Source organism: Equus quagga, chromosome 5 (assembly GCF_021613505.1).
Source record: "Equus quagga isolate Etosha38 chromosome 5, UCLA_HA_Equagga_1.0, whole genome shotgun sequence".
NCBI classification, from domain to species: domain Eukaryota; kingdom Metazoa; phylum Chordata; class Mammalia; order Perissodactyla; family Equidae; genus Equus; species Equus quagga.
Window position 1 is genome coordinate 125,217,226 of NC_060271.1, and position 21,272 is coordinate 125,238,497.

General features: G+C 47.2%; 1 protein-coding gene across 1 annotated transcript in view; it reads right to left on the reverse strand.

The window, feature by feature from the left end:
- Positions 1-3,779: 3,779 nt before the first annotated feature.
- The window catches only part of VSNL1 (visinin like 1), a 108,341-nt gene continuing 90,848 nt past the window's right edge, over positions 3,780-21,272 (reverse strand). The window contains exons 3-4 of the mRNA XM_046663452.1: positions 6,499-6,714; positions 3,780-4,776 (exon numbers count right to left, since the gene is read on the reverse strand). Coding sequence (XP_046519408.1) covers positions 4,579-4,776; positions 6,499-6,714 — 414 coding nt within the window. The 3' untranslated portion in view covers positions 3,780-4,578. The remainder of the gene's footprint in view (positions 4,777-6,498; positions 6,715-21,272) is intronic.

The following is a 21,272-nucleotide window of genomic DNA, read 5'->3' on the forward strand; positions in this document are numbered from 1 at the left end:
ACCTTTTTCTAAGACTTGCCTTTCGACACCTCTTCATTAAACAACAGGCTTCCAAGACCATTAAGGGTGTTGTTCCCTAGCAGTCTCACAATGAGCCCCTTCTAATGGAGTGGATTTTATAAATTGATATATAGGAAACCTATAAGGTTTTTTAAAGAATTGTATCCGCTTAAACTGAAAGAGACAGTAAAAAATGAAAAGAAGTTTTTGTACTCCTAAACTTTTATGGGCAGGCAGTAGACAGAGAAAACTATAAACATAGATACTTTTTTTATGAAAAAGGAAGGCTAGGGTTTGGCCCAGTGGCATGGTTGTTAAGTTCGCACACTCAGCTTGGGCAGCCCAGGGTTTGAGGCTTCAGATCCTGGGTGCAGACCTACACACTGTTCGTCAAGCCATGCTGTGGCAGCGTCCCACATACAAAATAGAGGAAGACCGGCACAGATGTTAACTCAGGGACAGTCTTTCTCAAGCAAAAAGAGGAAGATTGGCAACAGATATTAGCTCATGGCCAATCTTCCTTACAAAAACAAAGGGAGGCTAGCTCAGAGGGTGGAAACAAGAACACAAAAGACAGAGCCAAGAGCCGTGGAGAACAACCCTCAGAGATTAGGACAGAGCCCTAATCAAGGAACTTACAAGACATACCTGCCTGGATTTCAGAACTGCTATGTACCAGAGACTACTGTGAGCTCTCCATTTCCCCCTTTTTTAAAAGCATGTCTCTTGCAATTATGCTAGGCCTGTCCACCATGATGTGTTGTGTAAGAAAGGAAAGGGGCAATAGTTATCCCTTGAGTTCATAGGCCTTTGGGTATCAAAAATGGTGATACTCGATATGCTGTACTTGAGGAACCACACCTGAAGAGCATTTCGATGATGAGATTTGGAGCCTCAAGCCTGCACCTGAAGTCACAATGGTATGAGACGCTTCTGGTTTCTTGGGAGAAAGTGAATGTGTTTTGTATGTGGAAGGGATGTGAATTGTGGCTACAGAGCAGACTGTAAGAGATTGTTTTCTAAAGATAGTGGCAACAATATCTGTCATGTCACGTGTTCTTCTAGAACTTTACCATAACCTACGAAGATGTAGCGTCTAATTCCCTTCTTGACTATGGATCGGTTTGTGACTATTGTGTAAGCAGTAGAAAGCAGTATAAGTGATATTTCATGATTTCGTGACTTCTGAGGCTAGGTCAGAACAGACAGTGAAACTTGCAACTTCTTTGCCGGAATACTTATGCTGGAGACCTGAACCACCATGTAAGTAGTATGACTGCTCTGAGGCCGCCAAGCTGTAAGGAAGCACAAACTAGCCCATGTGGAGAAGCCCTGAGGCTAGAAGAAGAGAGATGCCCAGTCAGCTCCCAGCTGCTGCAGGCACCTGTCTCAGCTCAAGCTGAGCTCCAACTGCATGAAAGTCGCCAAGCCAGAATCATCCGGGTGAACCCCTCTCAAATTCCTGACCCACAGAAGCCACGAGAACTAGTAAAATGATTGTTTCTATTTTTAAGCCACTACATTTTGAGGATGAGTTGTGGAGCAATAGTAACTGAACTACTCCCATTACCACCCACTCCCTAGAAACCATTATAATGTGATTATTTCCCTTTATTTTACATGACTTTGGTGTTCTTTTGTGAGAATGTATTTTTCATTTATATATATTATACTGTGCAATAGATGTTATTGTCTCTTTTTTCCCCATTCAGCATTTAAAAAATATGTCCATGTTGCTTGTGTGTACATCAGTCTTGCTTCCAGCTGATGCATAGCAGCCATAATTTGCATGCAGCATATTTTACTTACCTATTCCTCTAGTGATGAACCACTAGATGGCCTCCAATTCCCACTCCACAAACAGAGCTGTCACGGACATCTTGGGAGACATCCCCTCACGACCCTCTGTGAGAGCTTCTTGGGGCGATATACCCAGGAGTAGGAATGCTGGGTCAGAGGGCATAAGTACACTCATTCTAACCAAGTACTACTGGAGTGTTCTCCAGGATCACTGTACCAGTCCACACTCTCAGAGTATTGAGGACTGAAACAAGAAAATAACAAAATGTTCATTTGCTGCCCCAATTTCTACATTTTATTTATGAAAAGAACCAGTGAGTCTGCTGGAGGGTTTGTTTTCCATAAGTGCCTCAAATACCCATGTGGCTCACCTCCTTCATTCAGGTTTTACTTCAAGTGTCACCTAAGCACCCTATAGCAAATAGCCCCTGCTGCATCCCATCGCTCTCCATCCCTCTTAGCTGGCCGTGCTTTTCTTCAGAGTTCTTACAATTGGACATCTGTGAGTGTGTTTGGTTATTGTCTGTCTCCCCCAACAAGAATGGGGTTGGGGGGACCAGCCCTGTGGCAAAGTGGTTAGAGTTCTGCACTCCACTTCAACAGCCAGTGGTTCATAGGTTCGGATCCTGGGTGTAGACCTACTCCACTCATCAGCCATGCTGTGGTGGCATCCCACATACAAAATGGAGGAAGACTGGTACAGATGTTGGCTTAGGCCTAATCTTCCTCAAGCAAAAATAGAGGAAGATTGGCAATGGATGGTAGCTCAGGGTGAATCTTCATCACCAAATAAATAAAAGAGTGGTGTTGGGTGCACAGCAGGTATCAATGATTTTCTATGAATGTGTCACCCAGAGCCTAACTTAACCAAGCGCCATTTTAAGGAGCCTCTCCAGCTCATCACCACACCCCGCCCTCACTTAGTTGTGGGGAGAGAGAACCAGGAGGCACTAAACCTCCCCCATCTTTCCCTTCCTCCACTTTGGACTCACCAAGCACAGGGGTTAAGGGCATGGGGACATTCTATTTGCACTTGGGACTGTGCTCTCTGGAAGCGGAAGTTGGGTTCTATCAATGTTTCGGGTACCATTGGTGTCCTGAGTGTTTGTGGTGAGGTTTGCTTGCTCACACTTTCTTGCTGAGTGGATGAATGGAATCATCAGGCTCTGATCTCTGGTCTCATTTAATGATCCTAAGACAGACAGAGTAAGAGTATTAGGAAAAAAGGCACTCGATGAAAAATGCTTGGAGGAATAACATAGCAGTGCTATGTCTGATACTATGACTAATAGCTACAAAAGGTAAATTAAATTTAAATATGATAAAATGGAAAATTCAGTTCCTCAGTCACACTCGCCATCCTTGAAGTGCTCAACAGCCACATGTAGCTAGTGCAGATCCGGAAGTTTCCATCATCACAGAGCGTTCTATTGGACAGCACTGGAAAAAGAAACTGAACTTCTCGCATGTTCTGAAAATGCAAACCTCCTTTGGAGTTCTTGATGGAATCTCTTCTGCCTTCCTTCCCCAAGGTTAAAAGGCTCAGAGTTCTGTTCCATCATTAAAAAATAACAACTGGTATATTTTTGACTTGGAAAGACAAGAGTCTTCTTTCCTACTGGCTTCTTTTGGAGGACACTGCTCAGCCTGCTAAATGTGCCCTCCTCAGAGTTATGTAGAACATAATGTGTTGTTAGCACCACAATCACACTGAGAGAAAATTTATTTTCATATAATGAGCGTTTTTTTTAGAATGAACAAGTTTTACGTTTTATTTAAACTTTACAGACCATATTAATTGTCCCTCTTTTGAGGGTCAGGATGAAGAGTTGGGAAGTTGCTTTTCCCCTTTTGTTTGTCATTAATTCTTCAAATTCCACAGTTCCATGTTTAAGGGTAGATTTGGTGAGCTGTTACTAGCTGACCCTTGATTATTATGAAGATCTGTTTCAAATTTAAAATTATGAAATAAGAATTGAGGGAAAAAGTCAAATGTTAGAAATTTATTTGGGACATCTGTTGCCAACTCTTTGGAAGCCTTTGAAAATTCAAGCAGAAATCAATACACTTCCATCTTTTTTTTTAATTTCAATAAATAATATCTTTGTGTATATGTATATATATAGATAGATATACTTAATGAGTCATTTAGCAAGATTTTTAAGTTTTATACTGCATTAATTCCAACACAGCTCTTTCCAGATTGATAGGATGCAAATGAGGTAAGAATTAAGGCAAACCTAAAAGGCATGCAAATGTAGCACATTTATGTTCACTGATGATACAAGCTCTTGTGTGTGGACCACACAGAGGAGCCAAGGGCCCCTTGGTGTGTCTGTCCAGTACTATTTTACGGGAGAATGGTGACACAGCTTATAATTGTTACATTACCGTGGGATCTCAGTGCTACTAACATTATGGAATCAAGGAGACACGAGCATCAGCAAAACATGAACAAGAAATCATAGAACTCTTTGCAGCACATTTCTGCCCAGGCTTTGGAGGAGGGGGGATTTTATGAAATGATATTACACATATCACATTGTGGCAGGTTGTTTGTTTTATAATAGATGCTTTTAAAATTCATTAGCAAATGACATTCTCATGCACACAAGTGTTTCAAACACAAGAAGCAAGTCCATTTATAGGTAGTCCAAGCAATATTTGTGTGTGTGTGTGTGTATGTGTTGTGTGTGTGTGTGTGTGTGAGAGAGAGAGAGAATAGCTGCAGACTGAATGGAACATTGAGACTTGTGCAGTCCATAGCGTTGACCTCACTCATTTCTGAATGTCGCACTGCAGAAGTAATACAATGGAAGGGTCGCTCTTTGCAGCTTCTTTGAATTCATCCAGTGTGATCTGGTCATCTTTGTTCTTATCCATCTTGCTGAAAATCTTGTCTACCCGCTGCTCGGGCGTGAGGCCATCCTCATTCATTTTCATCATGATCACAGTGCCCACCATTTTGTAGATAGCCTTGGGGAAACAAGAAACAGACCGTAAAGTTCTCCTGTGATATGACAAAGAATTTAAATTTACTTCAAAGGACTGCTTAAATGGCTTTAAATAAGAGAGTGAAATAATCAAATATGTGTGAGTCTCATGACCAATTGGATACAGAAGGATTTCGTATGACTCCCAGGTTTCTGGCTGGAGGAAGTGGGTAGAAAGAGTTGCTCAGCAGTGAGATCAAAAATAGTGGACTAGGAACAGGTTCAGGGAGGAAAGTGATGAGTTCGGTTTTAAACATTCTGAGTTGGAGGCACTGATGATAGTCAACAAGCACTAGCCTTTGGAGATTTAGGGCAGATGAAATGTCATCCTAACCGATAAGGAACTTACAACCTGTTAAGACAATCAAGCAAGGTGGGCCAGTAAAATCTAGCCCTGAAAGAAGTTAGTTTAGGTGGAGCTGTGGATCAGAGACTACGTTTATAAGTTAAAGAATAAAGTAGGAAGAGTCCAATTATCCAGTTCAATTAATTGTACACATTTAATTCTCAATATAGGAATTTCCTAAGTAGAAACAATTTTCTTTCTTAGGAAAGTGCCTTAAAAAATAAATACCCAGGGCCGACACAGTAGCATAGTGGTTAAGTTTGTGTGTTCCACTTTGGCAGCCCAGGGTTTGCAGGTTTGATCTTGAACGCAGACCTAGCACTGCTTGTCAAGCCACACTGTGGTGGCATCCCACATAAAATAGAGGAAGATTGTCACAGATGTTAGCTCAGTGACGATCTTCCTCACAAAAATAAATAAATAAATAAATGCCCATTTGCACAAAGACTTGCAGGTGAATATTCCTAGTAGCATTATTAATAATAGCCAAAAAGTGGAAACAACACAAATGCTGATCAGCTGACAAACAGATAAAATATGACATAGTTATACAAATGAATACTATTTTAGCAACAAAACAAATGAAATACTGATAAATCCTACTACACAGACTAAAAAAAAGAAGCCAGACACAAAGGCTATATATTCATATTGTGTGATTCCTTTTATATGAAATGTCCAGAAAGGCCAACCCACAGAAACAAAATAGAGTGGTGATTTCCCGAGTCTGGGGATGGGAATGGGCAGGTGGGCATGACGGATCTTATTGGGGGAATGAAAATGTTCTAAAATTGGATTATGGTGATGGTTGCATACTTTGGTAAGTTTACTAAAAGTCATTTAATTGTACAATTAAAATGGATGAGTTTATGGTCTGTAAATTATAACTCAATGAAAATTTTTTAAATGCCAGTTAGAAGACCCACGGGCAGCATCTTCTGCCCACCATGGGAAAGCTGATTTGAGGAAGAGGGCAACGTCCAGCCACGCAGAGCTAAGCCAAGGGCTGGAGAAACTGAGTCCTGATAATGTCCTTTGGGTCCAGTAGGCTTATATTTGTGGAAGATCTCACAGGGCGTGAGTGGCTGGTTAAAATGCTGACTGTCAGCTGGCAGTCAGGGCCCAGCAGCTTGGATCTGTGACATATCCCAGTGCTGCCCTGGAGCAGGGGGCCAGGGTGGGGAGAATTCAAGGCTTGGCAGGCAACTAGCAGGGCTCCTGGCAGGGAAGAAAAGAAGCTGCCATAAACCTATGCCCGAGGAAGCTTCTTGCTGGGGATCTGCCTTCTGTGTCCCGCAACCCAGATCCTGCTCCTACCCTGAGTGAACCCACCGCTCCCGAGAGGGCCGGCCACCTCACCTCAATGATCTCCAGCATCTCCACTCGGGTGATCTTGCCGTCGCCGTCCAGGTCGTACATGTTGAAGGCCCAGTTCAGCTTCTGCTCAAAGCTGCCCCTGGAGGTGATGGACAGGGCGCAGATGAACTCTCGGAAGTCGATGGTGCCGTCCCCATTCTTGTCAAAGGTTCGGAATGCGTGCTGGGCAAACTTGGAAGCGTCTCCATAAGGGAAGAACTACAAAGCAGAGCACACAAGTTCAGCTGTTGGGAGGGAAATGTCCCAGGCCCCGGTCTAGGCTGAGGTCTTAGCCAGGAAAGCCTGAAAGGCCACTGCACCGTGCCTGCTGTCAGCACCCAGGATGCTCTCCAAGGCTGCCGTATGAGGGCCTGGGACAGGCTCTCCCGCCTGGACAGGGGTTTGGCCCAGTGCTCAAGGCCAAGGGCAGGCACAGAGAGGCCATCTCTGGATGCGTCCTCATTAACAGGCACCTCACTGTTTCCTGTGGGTGAGGCTGGTGACATGTGGCTTTCATGTTGGCGGAGCTCAGAGGGGGCAGCTAGCATCCCTCATTTGTGGCTTCTCTGGTCACTCTCCCATAAGGACAAGGACTGAGGCAGGTAGCAGACTTCTCTCCACACACAGGGTGGTGCTCCATGAACTTCCAAATTCCTCTGGGTGTGAAAATCTAGGTTTACCACCCTGTGGGACCAGAACGAGCTTGCCCGGACCTGTGTTCTCCTGCCACCGGCTCCCCGTCCCCAGCCCACACTCATCTCCCTGGTGAGGTTCCAGTGTCCGACTTGTTTTCACAGGGACTTTTCTTCTGTAGAACAGACATTTAAAACCCATTAAAAATAGAACATGACTGGACTTATTTTTGTGAGATAAAAAGAGGTTTCTTCTCAGGGCCAACAGTTGGCAAGGGTGCCGAGGGAGACAGAGAATGGACCCACGAGGAAATGGAAGCGCAGACCCATGAGGAGGTAAGGCTGCGCGGAGAGTGAGGCCGTGGCCTCAGTCCCCTGGACACGAGCCTAGGCCAGTCACAAACACAGGTAGTTCTAATACTTGACCTCGTCTGCCTCAGCAAAGCCAAAGAACATTCTCCAAGTGGAACGTAGAAAACAAGCCAACCTCACAGCCCAAAACAAAAGCAAAATAAACCCTCTGCTGTTTTAAGGCAGAGAAGTATGTATGTGTTTCTGGATGAATAAATCCAGCGAATACAAAGTCCAAAGCAGATTTCTGAGGATGTCACTGGGATCCCTGTTCCTTTGTGACTTTGTTAGTGGGACCGGCTGGCCAGCCTCAGTACAGATGGTCTGCTCATGCGCACATGGGGCTGTCTCCCTTCATGAGCCCTCAGCTCATCGTTCTCACTGTGCATCCTGCCCTGGGACCTGCTGAGCCCTACAGCAAGAGAAGGCTAGCTGCCCACAACTCCTACACCTAGAAGCACATTGGAAGTGGAAGATTTCCCTCCAGAAACAAAATATGCATTTCCCTGTAAGAATCCAGGACATAAGGCCAGGAGAAGAGACCAGAGTTCCAGGGGGAGGAGGAGCTGCTTAGGCCTGTATTTCAGGAGCACCCACTTCCGATGCCAGGATCTGTTCCAGTTACTATGGCTAACAAATCACCCCAAAACTGAGTGGCTTAAAGCAACAATTGTTTTATTAATCTCAGAAAATAAAAATCTGAGAACCATTTCTTTTTTAATCAAACTAATCTTTCTGTGGCTGTGAAGGACAACTTTCTCCATTGTTCCCTCATTTCCTAAACCCATCGTTATTTCTGATATCCTTTGTTTTTTATTATTCATCAAAATCCACGGAGGCCTTTCTCTTGCCAGGCCCCATCTTAGGTGCTGGGAATACAGAGATCGACATCTCATGGTGCCCGAGCTCTCTGAAACCTTGCAACAAGAAATGTATGATGGTCATGTTGTCTGTGAAGAGCCAGAACAGAAGCGTGAGCCAAGAATTCCTAAGGCTCAGGACTGAGCGGCGGGTTCAAGAAGGGGAGTTATGGGGGTGAAAGGCTTCCTTCCTCTTTCCCCTACTCAGCGTGTTTCCCCTCCATCCCCAATGCCACCTAAGGGTTTGGGCACCTGAGGACAGACCGCTAGGTGCTGAGCTTTGAACTAGTAATTTTGAACTTGAAATTTTCTAAAGAGGTAAGTTTGATCCTTATGTGCTCTGAACTGTCTTTTCTCAGAATGCCTCTGACCCCAAATATGTGGGGTTTTTCTCCCCCTTACAACAACCCATTCTTTGACTCTCTGGACACCAACTGGGTGTCCTACGATTCAATTCAGTTCTGACACTAACTGCCTGGAGTTAGCGCAGACCCCATAGGTTAAGGGCTCAGTAGCACGAGACTGCCCCCTCTTCCGACGCCAGTTGCAAGTCTCAGGTTACCACCTGTACTTCTGTTAAACCTAATGTAAAGCAGGGGGTTCCCACCGCCCCCTCATTTGAAAATTTTCTAGAACAACTCATAGAATTCAGGAAGGCACTTTGTTTACTATTACCAGTTTATCATAAAAGATGCAACTGAGGAACAGCCCAGTGGACGCAATGTACTGGGCAAGGTATAGGGGCCAGGGTGCGGGGGGCTCCCAGGCCCTCCCTGTGCACGCCACCCTTCCAGCACCTCAATGTATTCGCCAACCTGGAAGCTCCCACGTAGTTTAAGGGTTTTTACGGAGGTTTCATTACGTAGGCATGATTGATTAAATCACTGGCCATTGGCCATTGAATTCAATGTCCAGTCTGTCTCCCCTCCCCAGAGGTCAGGCGGGTGGGGCTGAAAGTTCTGACCTTCTGATCAGGCCGTGGTCTTTCTGGTGACCAGTGCCCAATCCTGAAGCTATGGAGGGGCGCCCAGCCACCAGTCATCTCATTAGCATACAAAAGGCACTGTTATCACTCCTGAGATTCCACAGGTTATAAGCTCTCGTGTCAGGAACCAGGGACTAAGACCAAATAGATATTTCTTATTATATCACAGCATCACATGTGCCTTGTACATGACTGTCCTTTATCCCTTTCCGCTGTTTGCTGATGTGTTCATCTGCCTTGTGGTCAGGGGTCTTGGGCAGAGCTGGTACCTGTGACATGGCCTAGCAGCAGAGCAGAGGGAGCCCCTTGACAGATTCCTAAGTGTCCTTAGTGCAGTGTCTCCGCCAGCCTTCTAGATGCGGTGACCTGGGACTGCTGTGTATTTCCCGCCACCCGTATGGGTTTCTGGCAGTATAATGCTTTCACTGTCCTGTTTCTCACAGCATACTTTTAAGTTGAGGGATATCTGATAGTTTTATCTAAAAATAGCAGGGCACCTTAGGTCAGTATATTAAAAATTAATTTAGATCTGAAAACTCTTGAGGAAAAAAATCGATTGTAAATTTTGAGCAATAAAAGCTACATAGGCCTTGCAGAAGTTCTATTTACTGACTTTAATAGCCAACATGTTTACTTCAGAAGAGCTGAGTGTGTGCTCAAGAGCCCTCAAAGATCTGGAGGGGTTTTTCCCTTAGAAAATCCATCCTATCGTGTTCTGAGTGCTTCGGGTTTTTCTAATCAGGGGAATGCTCTTTCTTTTGATGAAATAATTCGACTCTGGCTGGATCATCACAGAAAAGAGAATCCACACTGCCTTCAATCTCTTCAGGAAGAAATCAGGGTCTTGAAATCATACTCAGTTCTCTTGGAGAACAATAGTGCCTGAAAAGTACAAGCATCTTTTGCACATTGTTGCTTGAAATGTGTATTGTTTTATTTTATTTATTTAGTTTTTTGAGGAAGATTAACCCTGAGCTAACATCTGCTGCCAATCCCCCTCCTGGCCCCTGTGCAAACGCACAGCCCTTTTGCTCCAGCATCTGAGGGCTCAAAGTTTAGTATCAGGAGGTTGGCAGAAGGTGAAAGGAGGGACGACCCTCCATTCCTGGTTACTTCTGGCCCCACTGATGAGACTCTGACCTGAGGGCCACATGGTGATCTGTCCCTGCACCCCAGTTATGCTCTGAGGAAATGGGCTCTGGAGGTTGCCGGCCTGGGGTGGGACCAGGACCCAACCACCAAGTGTAGCGTGACGTCCATAGAAAAATGTCATCCTCGTCCTGAAAGCCAATTGACAGCCGAATGGTAAGGGCCGGCCCTGTTTCTGACTCAGGCAGGATCGCCTGTTGGTGGAAGTCTGCTGGAGATACCCATGGATCCACAGTGCCCTGTGCTTTCCCGCCTCTGTCTTTGCTCACCCGGCTTCCTTTGTCTGTCAGACCCTCCCCTATGGCTCATTCTACCTCCTCCCCATCAGCTGAAGCTCTGCTCTGGTCACCCTCCTCCAGGGCCCCTTATCTGCAAACACAACCTGATGTCAACCACTCTCTCTTTGTATCTGAATTATCTTTGTACATGCGGCTCTCCACTGCAGGACCATGAATTCCTTGCTTCCCTCAGCTCTGAGTTCCCTGTACAGTCTTTGCTAACCAAGTGGGGGAGACTTTGCTTCAGGGAATGGGCGAGCCTGCGGTGGGAGAGTCCCCTGAGGATGAGAACCTCAGAAGTGAGGAGAAAAGGCAACCCCATGAGGCCTCTTGCTTCTGCCATGCTGAGGCCCGTACTTGCGCCAGGATAGTAGAGAACAAGGAACGCACAGGCCCCCTACCCCTTCTCAAGAGAGGAAAAGGGGCCAGGCTTTCTAGGCAGGCCCAAGAAACAGGGATTCCTGGCAGAATTTCCAGGGGAGGTACATGTGGTGAGAGCTGGTGCGGTTGCCTACTCTCTTCCTGCTCACTGACAAGCAGGAGAAGGCACATTTGTCCCATTGCATTCCCAGGACTGATTTCTAGAAGTTTCTGAGATAAGTTTTCTGGGTCACACATCTTTCCTTCCTGTTGACTCCCCTTCCCCAGGATGTCTAGAAATGAGGGCTATCAGTTGTACTGGCCATCAGACCATGGGGAGCTGCTGCAAAGCAGGGCTGCACCCACTGCCTCCTCTTCCTGGGTGGAGGGGGAGGCCTTCCTGGACCTTCGACTCAGACTCTCAGCAGAGCCCAGTCAGGTGGGCACAGCCTGAGGGCATGGCCATCTGTCCTCAGAGCTGGGTCACAGGAAAGCTCACGGAGCCCACCCTGCCACTGCAGAGGAGAGTGGGCTCAGATTTCCCAGAGAACTTCTCCATCTCCTCATTCAGTGACTCCCCTTTGGCAGAGGCCTAGTGGGTCAAGACTTGCCCAGACCCCACCACCACGTATCAGATTCTGGCCATAGTCTCCTAATTTGTCCCTGCCTCTGGTCTCCTCCAAGTCCGACCCCCAGAGCCACACTGATCTTCCTGCAATAGGGCTCAGATTGAGTGGTTTCTCTTCACAGAAGCCCTCGGTGGAATCAAATCCAAACTCCTTTGCTTGTCATTCAAATGCTTCCACATCCGACCCAACGTGTGCCTTAAATATTGTGTGTCCTGCTTCTCTCTGCTCTCTGCTCAGCCCTCCGGAGGCCCCCATTTGCACAGGTTGAATTCTGAACATCTAACCTGCTGTTTGTGGCCCTTCGTGATTGTCCCAACCTGCGTGCATGTCTCTCGTTCCTCTGCTTTATGCACCTGTGCCCTGACTGTGTCCCTACATGGCTTTCCCTTTCTCTTTCGTATGCCTTCCCTTTCTCACCCCATCTCATCCTGGCCGATCAGGAAATCCCATCTTTCTTTGTGTCCAGCTCATTGTTCTACTTCCATGAAACCTTCATGACTGAACTGATCTCTCTCTTTGCTCGGTTTGTACTTCACTTATTTCTAGATGAGTCTTTCCGAACTCCCTGCCTTAGATGACAGTAAGCTCTATTCTTGTCTCTGTCCCTCCTGGCCTGAGTTCTGTGAGGGCAACAGCAGATTGCTCATCTCCGTACCCCCCTAACTTTTGTCTCAGGGCCTCCCAAGGAGAAGCTCCATAAATTCCTGCTGAGCCAAGGGTCTATGTCTTGCTCAGCTTTGTATCTGTCATTGTGTCACTTCTTTTGGCAGCTTGCTTTCATCTGTCCAATGGGAACGCTGCATGAAGTGCATCCACGCTCCCAGGAGGGAAGAGAAAGGTTTTCACTACAGCTGAATGGCAATGAGAAGTATTAAAATATTACCCATTAAAATGTCAACTCTCCCATTCCCAGAATCCCCTAACCCCCTTCAATGCCCATCATACAATATATTTTAATATATATTCACTTTCTTTCTTCTTCCACGAGAAATGTAAACCCCATGAGGGAAGGGAGCCTTGGCTGCTCTGCTGTTTTGTTCCCCGCCTGATCGCCACACAGTGGGTGCTCAGTCATTATTTAGTGAATGAATGAGTGAACCAATTTCTGTTTGACGCTCTCCTTCGTAGTGACTGTACCGTATAGTTGCAATTGATTGCACATTCAGTGTCTCCTAGAATCCTCAGGACAACTCAAGGGGGTGGCTTGATTCTTTTTAACTTTCGCTTGATAACAGAGAAGCAGGTCTGAGGACAGAGGGTTAGCACCATCTGCCAATCATATTTATTTCGGAGGTCATTTACTATCTATCACTGAGCTGTAAACTCCCAGAGTGCAAAGCCTATTTGTTCCTCCTTGTATCTGTAACAGAGAGGACAGTTCCCTCAGAGGGTGGGTGCTGAACAAGATCCTGCTGAAGGACGAATGAAAGGAGCGTGCAGTGCCAACTGGAGGGGAACTGGGGACCAAATGCTGCTACTGGGACAGCTGCCACTTATTGAACGATCATTGTATCTGGCCAGCTCTGTCCATAGAACTTCTTGTAATGATGGAAATATTCTATAAACAGCACTGTACAAAATGATAGCCACTAGTTGTATGTGTCAACCTCTGTGTTAGGTGGTAGAAATAAAATAGCAAAAACACACAGAGCACTGAAGACAGTGGGGGAAGTAACCCTTGAAATGTTCTGGGGGATGACTGAAAAACTGAATGTTTTAATATTACTTAACTCACACATCAATTTAGATAACCACATGTGAGCTAGTGGCTTCTGTATTACTAGCATGATCTATGCTACGTCATTAGCTCTCACGATATTCCTGTCAAGCGGTTTTCCTCAGCTCCATTTCATAGACAAAGAAATGTGAACTCAGAAAGGTCCAGCAAACTCTTCAGTTAATTCTTCTCCCACTGTGTCAGTCTGCTGCAGGGAGCGCTAAGTACCATTGGTCCTTCGTGGGGAAGAAGATACACAAAAAAGAAGACTGCGGAAAGTTAGGGAGAGAGATTTTCATCTGCCTCATCATTTGTTGGAAGGCCTTCATGATTATCACATAGCATTGGAGTGGGCTCTGTTCTAATACTCCTAATGTATGTTATTTCATTTACTCCTTATAACAAAACCTGCCACTGTACACTCCCTATCGTAGACAACAAGCCGGAAAGGTCAAGGCATTTGCCAGAGGGTCCAGGCTGGCTGTGGCAGAGGCAGGATCTGAATGCGGATCTGTCCGATCATTTCTTCTACAGCTCGCTGTTTCTCTTCACCAGTTATTAGCCGAGCAAATAAACCTACATCCACATTTGATGAAGCAAAGGAATTTGTTGCGTTATGTAATTCTTAGCTTCCATCGCCTCTAACGCTGGAAGTGCTTGGCTGTGTGCATTTATCGCCACCTTCTGGTAGCCTGTGTATACTGCATGGAAATTACTAAAATGCTGCTGAGGGATATTTTTATGATACGTTCATTCTTTAATTCAACAAACATGTATTGAGCAGCTACCATGTGCCAAGCACTGTGTTAGGTGCTGGGAATAAAACAGAAAAAATACATACAGCGTTAATAATAGTTGGGGGCGAGGGGGGGTAAGGGGGGGAGCCTGCCCAGTGGCACAGCAGTTAAGTGCGCATGTTACGCTTCGGTGGCCCAGGGGTTTGCCGGTTCGGATCCCCTGTGCGGACATGGCACCACTTGGCATGCCATGCTGTGGTAGGCGTCCCACATATAAAGTAGAGGAAGACGGGCACTGACGTTAGCTCAGAGCCAGTCTTCCTCAGCGAAAAGAGGAGAATTGGCAGCAGTTAGCTCAGGGCTAATCTTCCTCAAAAAAGAAAATAAAAAAGAATAGTAGGGGGTGTAGATATTAACCAAAGAACTACATAAATAAGTGTAAAATTACACCATGATACACAAGCATATAGAACCGCGAACAAGAGTAATGGAGATGATCTTATGAGTATGAAACTTAAATGAAAATTTTGTGTGTGATTTCCTCTCCCCACTCTAAGATGCAGGCTGCTGACAATTCACTATTCTTCATCATAGCTGAGGAATGGTCTCAGAGTTTGACTCTTTCTGGGATGACACAAGCCTAGACTTTTCCTGACAGTACTGCATGCCTTTACTCTGAACCGACCAATGTGCAGGACAGGAAAACCCCAGGAAATATGTGAGATCTTTGTCTCTCCCCAGGCAAACAACAAGAGGCTTTGCACAAATTAACCAGCTCCCTCCAAAGCCACGGTAGAGGACTTTAACTGCAAAAGTGGGCCAAAACCCCTTTCTATCTTTTTCAATGATATCCAGGTGTGAATATTAAAAGGTTTGTTTTCTTTAAGAAGTGGTGAATGAGCCCCAGACACCTCATGCTAATAGATGTCGTGTCATTGGCTTCTGCACCCCCATGGGGCACAGAAGGCTGTTTGGTGGCTGCTTTAAGAAATGGTCTCAAAACACTGGCTTCCATCCGCTCGCGCAATCTTTCCTCCGCATCCTCTACTCCAGCCCTCTACACCATCTTGCTGCCTGGATATCTCATCCTTCCAGATGTTGCACTGAGTTCAGGGAAAACACTGCAACATTTCTCCTGACAATCTCCCCTCTCCCCGTGTCACTGGTGCCTGCCTCAATTTGATGGAGGATGCAGGTTCCCTTGAAGTTCCCTGGTCCAACCTTTGGCTGGGGTGAGGTTTACATAAGCAGTCTTAGCCCACTGTGACCTCTGCTGTGCTGTGTCAGGAGGGGGTGGCAGCAAGGCCACTGAGGAGGACAGTCTCTCTCCAGGGCTTTACCCAAGGCCCAGCTCCCGGCTGATGCTAGGCAGCCCTCAGACCTCAGAATAGATTTTTGCCCATTAGTCTGCCTAAAATAGAGCTCATGAGGGGATCAAAGAACAGAAGAGTATTCTTGGGCCGCTCTGCTGCTCAGTCTCAGAGAGGTCTACCATCCTATCCCTCATAGGACACAGTCCCTTTTAAAACGTCCTCACTCTGGTCGATTCTGTTTTCCTTTGTTCTCAAATGGCAGAAGCCTAAATTTTCTGGCTTATGAACCCACGACATGATTCCCTCCCCCATGGTGGAGTCGTCTTTATCGTGTCCCTGAAATATGGCTACTCTACCTCTGAGGTTATCTGCCGTCCCCTCTGCTGGAATTAGCCAGAGGCCATCTATGGATGAGCTGGCTGTGTCCCCACTTCTTCAGGCCCTGCCACTAATATGGTAGTTACTGTTTCATGAGTGACTCTCAGGGAGCAAGGCCCTAAGCAGGTCCTTTTCATATTCTACCTCAGCTGGTTCTTCAACAAGTTTGGGACTTTCGGGACATTATTCTGAGCTAAGTGACTGGCATAAGGTCACGCCACTAAGGGGGTTGGGGCGGGCTAGGATCAAACCCAGCTCCATCTGCGGAATGCTGCCTCCCTCCAGCACCTTCCCAGCCTGCCCCACCCTCCGTGCTGAGCTGTGATCCATTTCCTCTGCAAGGATCGGGGAGGGCTGCCTCTCTGCCCGTCCCTCTGCTTCTTCCTCCCCACACAGCGCTCCTCCTGCCGTGTACCGTGGTCACGTCCTGTCTTCGTCCTCATCAGCAGGGCCAGGCCAGGCCGCAGCAGCCCCAGGGGGAATGGGGCACCCACTAGGGACTAAAGGGGCAAGCATACTGCCCCTCACACAAGTCCACACTCACTCTCCCCTCCCCAGGCAGCAGGAAGCTCCTGGCAGAGTTTCTGAGGCCCAGACGGAGCTGTGCGCAGGGCAGGGGCGTGGGGGTCGTGGGTCCTAGCTCTGTGGTGGATGCTGCTGTGGAGGGAGGGGGAATGTGCCAAGACCAAGCCCGAGGATTCCAATCAGCCTCCTGGACCTTAGCTCTGGCCCAGCACGGTACTGACATTTCATCCTTTTCCTCCTGCGTTGCAGGAGTGTGGTGTCCTTAAAAGCAAGCAGGACCTACCCAAGGCTAATGAGAGGCAGAGGCGGAGTGTGAACCCACTTCTGCCTGACTCCGTGACGTTGGTTAAGTCAGTTAACCCATTGGAGCCTTCGTTCCCTCGTCCACAAAATGGGGCAATAATGATAGATATTACACAGAATTGTTGTGAGATTTACTGGAGATGACAGATGTGGAAGACCTCTGAGGCTGCAAGGCCTAGGGTGTTTGTTGGCCTCCCTCCCCTCCCCGTGTCCCCTCAAGGCTGCCATGCTGTGTGTCATACTCTGATGCTGACAAACAGTGCCTGGGTCAGCTGGTGGTCAGTGGTGGGGTCTCAGTGCACTCGCCCTGTGCTGCTGGCCAAGCTGGTGCCCTTGAGGATTAACTTGGTGTTTGGTTTTGGCTTTAGGCTCTTCATGCCCATGAGGCCTCACCCAGGAAGAGGAGCCCCATTTCCTGGGCTGTCTCACTGGCCCCACTCATGCTGCACATTCTTTGCCTCCTAACGGCTCCCCTACCCCACTGCCAGGCCTCTCCAATCTGTTCTCTGCACGACTCCACAGCGACCTTTTCATGCCAGTTCAGCCATGTCCACTTCCCATGCCTGCCGATAGCATCTAATTGTTCTCAGAAGAAGGAACGAAATTATCCCCAGGCCTCCAAGCCCTTCCAGGTTTGGTCCTTGCCTCCGAGTCCAGTTTCGTGTCCCTCCTCTCTCCCTGGCTTCTTTCTCTACTCGGGATCTTGCTGTGCTCTCCAGCCACGGTCATGGACCTTTGCCGTGCTGTTGCTTTTGTCTGGAGTGCTCCTTTTCTGCCCCCGCCCAGTTAACTCCTGTTCGTTCTTTATACCTTGATTCGGTGTTTGTTGTCTCAGGAAAGCCTTCTCTGAGCTTAGGTCAGAACCCCCTTAGGGTCATTACTTACGTGTACATCATCGAGCCCCATCTTTGGTAATACATCGTAATTGTGAAGAAACGTTCAGAAGGTGCTCAGTAAGTATGTGTTGAATGAACAAGTAACTCAGCACAGCAGATCTTTTTCAAGTCTGAGCAGACAGCGGCAAATCCCCCCAGTGACCAGTCGAAGGGCTGAAATATGTTCTGAAGGTTGTCTGAAGTCAGCTGTGCTAAAGAAGGCTCACCTTTTGGCCTTCAAACTTGTCATCCCCATTACTACTTTAGCTGATGATTCATGAGGGTATGAATCATCCCCGGGGCGGTACATGTACGTGGTCACGTGACGGGAAGAGGAGAGAGACATTTCCCCTTCATTAGAAACGGTGAGTCCAAAAACTGTTTCCTGCCGATGTGTTCATTCAACAGATACTCACAGAAGCCTGGCTGGTGCCAGGCTCTATGCTGAGCTCTGTGTGGGCAGGAGGGTGGGTGAGGAGAGCAACAAGGAAGAAGAGTCAAATATAAGACCTGGTTCCTGCCCTCAAGCAGAGGCAACAAATCACAGGAAGATGCAGCCCAAAACGTGAGCTGCCTTCCACGTGCTAGGTTAGAAAGATTGTTTTTTATCAATTTAAAAAGGAATTCATTTTTGACACTAGAGAAGGGGTGAGGATCGTTGAAGGCGCTTGGTGGAAGGCTGGTTGCTGTGGGGAAAACGGGAACAAACTCCTCACCCCGTATTCTCTTCAATTAGTCCAACTGACGTCGTAGAAAAGCGGATTTTGCAACTGGCTCTGAAACCGTTTCATCTTCCCAACTCCTCCTAGAATAAAGTGGTCTGTTCACGATCAATTCCCATTTCTCCCTACACTCAACTCATTTCACAATATCATGGTGACCGTGATGAGAATGCTCAGCCCGGCTGCCTCTCAATTAGAACACTGCTAGAATGCCACAGGCCACCAGGTCTGAAACCTTGGAAAGAGAGCGCTGTACAACACAGCTGGTGACAGTGACAGCAATGAAAGCCGGAGCTAGGGAAGTTCTGTCTGCAGAAGTTGAATATGTTTGTAAGAAATGAACATATTCAGGGCCACAGCCTAAGATGTGCCCTCTGTTTCCTGGAGAGAAAGAATTTCCTACCAACTCTAAGGTGCTCCCCCAAATTCATTACTGTCCACCATTACTGACATACCTAGAAATTCTACCCAAATTATTCCAGTCCCACGTAGTACCATCTCTGCCACCAGAGGTATAGAGAAAGGTCTGGCTACAGACCAAGAAGCAAAGGAAATACACCACGAAGAGAAGGAAGGGTGATGTGCATGGCGTGCTCAGCGGGTCTGGAATTGAATATCAGTTCTGCAATTTACTAGATGTCGAACCCTGGGCAAACAGTTTTTAATGTTTCTCAAAGCCTTAGTTTATTCATATGAAAAATAGGCTAGGGGTTGGGGTAGAATTGGCTGCTGGGCTGGGCTCTGTGGGATTCCATGGGGAGGACATTGGAGTCAGGTCAGGATGCCTGGAACTGGGTCCCAGTTCTTCCACTAGAGAGGAACTGTGTGACTAGGAGCAGTGGGCTTTCCTTCTCTGGATGGACCTGGTAATGATGCTGTGAGGATTAAGGTGATGTGTGCAATGACTCCCACACAGTGCTTGACTCATGGTAGGGGCTTGGTAAATGAAAGATACTATATTAGTATCATTATAATTTTGTGTTTCAGCAAGGCTGTATTCTATATGTGTCAAGAATATGAAAACTGAGGAATACTAAAAAATAGATATAAAGAAAACGATTTTCTTTCATTGTTTTATGTAAAAAATATATTGAGCAATCAGTCAATAATCACCTCCTCTGTGTACCCACTATGTGCCAGGTGCTGAGAGGGATGCAGAAAAGCAGAAACCGTGGCCCAGGATCTCAGCCTGGGGCGAGGAAGGCAGACACAGAGTCACACCCAAAGTTAACTAGCAATGCCAGGTGGCCAAGGAGCACACTGCCAGCCAGGGATGGGGGTGTTGGTCCCACCCTGTGGGATGTGTAGGATGCATCTTGGCGTATCTATAGCTTCCTTTTATTACTTTCAAGCCTGTGCAGAACCTGGGTCAACCAGAGTTCAAATTTGCACAAAACCAGTAATTCAGTTGAGGCAAGAAATTTTGCAACACGGGAATTCTGAGGGGCTAGGGCCTTCCCTTCCCCTCCAGGGCAGCAGTGGCCACCAGCTCCTGAGCGCAAGAACGGAAAGACCATACCAGACCTCATAGCAGATCCCTGCAGAAAACTCCCAGCTCTCTCTTTTCAGATCTTGCTGGGCTCCAGAGGCCTGATTCTGGGAGGGCATCCTGTTTACCACTCCTGGAGTCTAGGACCTGCTGAGGACAAAGGTTTATTTGGGAAGGACCAACAGGTGCACCAAGAGTGAGATCTCATGGGCACAAAGATTAGGAACATAAAACCCACACAAAAGGGCAGCCAAACCTGGACACCAGACCCCCCACCATTTCTTATCCTCTCCGCAAAGCCACAGAGAGAGAGGCAGGTGAGCCTTCGACAGTTCCCTGCGGAGGAGCCCCCTTCTGCTGTCTCTCCCCCCAAACTCAGACTCTTTCAGCTTTCCTCTTTCTGGGAAGTAACCCCAGCAAACATGACCTGATTGCATTGACCCAGTGGTCTAGAAGGACCAAGTTAGAGATTAAGTCTCAGGCCAGAGGGAAAACCTCTGGGCCACAGCTGGAATCCTCCCACCCCAAGGAGGACAAAGGACAAGAGCCTTAGTGGGGTGGATGACTTGGGCTCCGGTGCCACACCTGGAGCTGCTCTACTTTCTCACGCTGTCCTGCATGGCATGGTAATAGGAGCATCTCCGGCAGACAGGGTCTGAGACCCAGTTTGGGCCGTGACACTTATTGGAAGGCTGATGTCAGCAGAGGGACTTAGCAACCAGGCCTGTTTTCCTCTTGTGGAGAATGAGGGAGCTGGTTCTCTACGAGCCCTGGGGGTTCTATTAATTCCTATGATTCTAAATCTACACAACTGTCAACATGACACTTGATGAAAGATGCTGATTTAATTAAACTTTTACAGCACTGACTTTGTGCCAGGTGTGGTTTAAGCACATTGTCAATATTTCACCACATAACCCTCTAACAACCTTCTGAGGTAGGTCCCATTGCTAGCCACATCACACAGATTTGTAAACAGAGGCACAGGGATATTGTGATAATTTGTCCAGGATCACATAGCTAGTTAGTGGCAGAATCTGAACTGTTTGGCTCTAGAGGCTATACTCTTAGCTACCAAGCTGCACGTCTCTGATCTAGCTCATAGAGGGACACAGACACCAGGGAAGGCAAGATCTCAATTCTACCTCTACCTCCACAACAAGCAGTTGCCCGTCTGCATCCATCCTAGTCAGACAGAGGCAGCAAAGAGTTGCTCAGAGATTGCTCAGGGGCGTGGGCTGTGGCCAGCGCCAAGGGTGCTTGGCTTAACCGCTCAGCACTGTCCAGGGCAGTGGGGTGGAATGTGAAGGTGCCGCATTGACAGTAAGGACCCAACTTCTGTGTTAGTGTCCATCGCTAGCTCAGCACTGTGCCAGCACTGTAGCGGGTACAGCATTAACCTGACACACTGTCCTGCTCTCACTGGTGTCAGCCAAAGCTTGGCTTCTGTGCAAGTGAACCTCTTGGGGGTCTT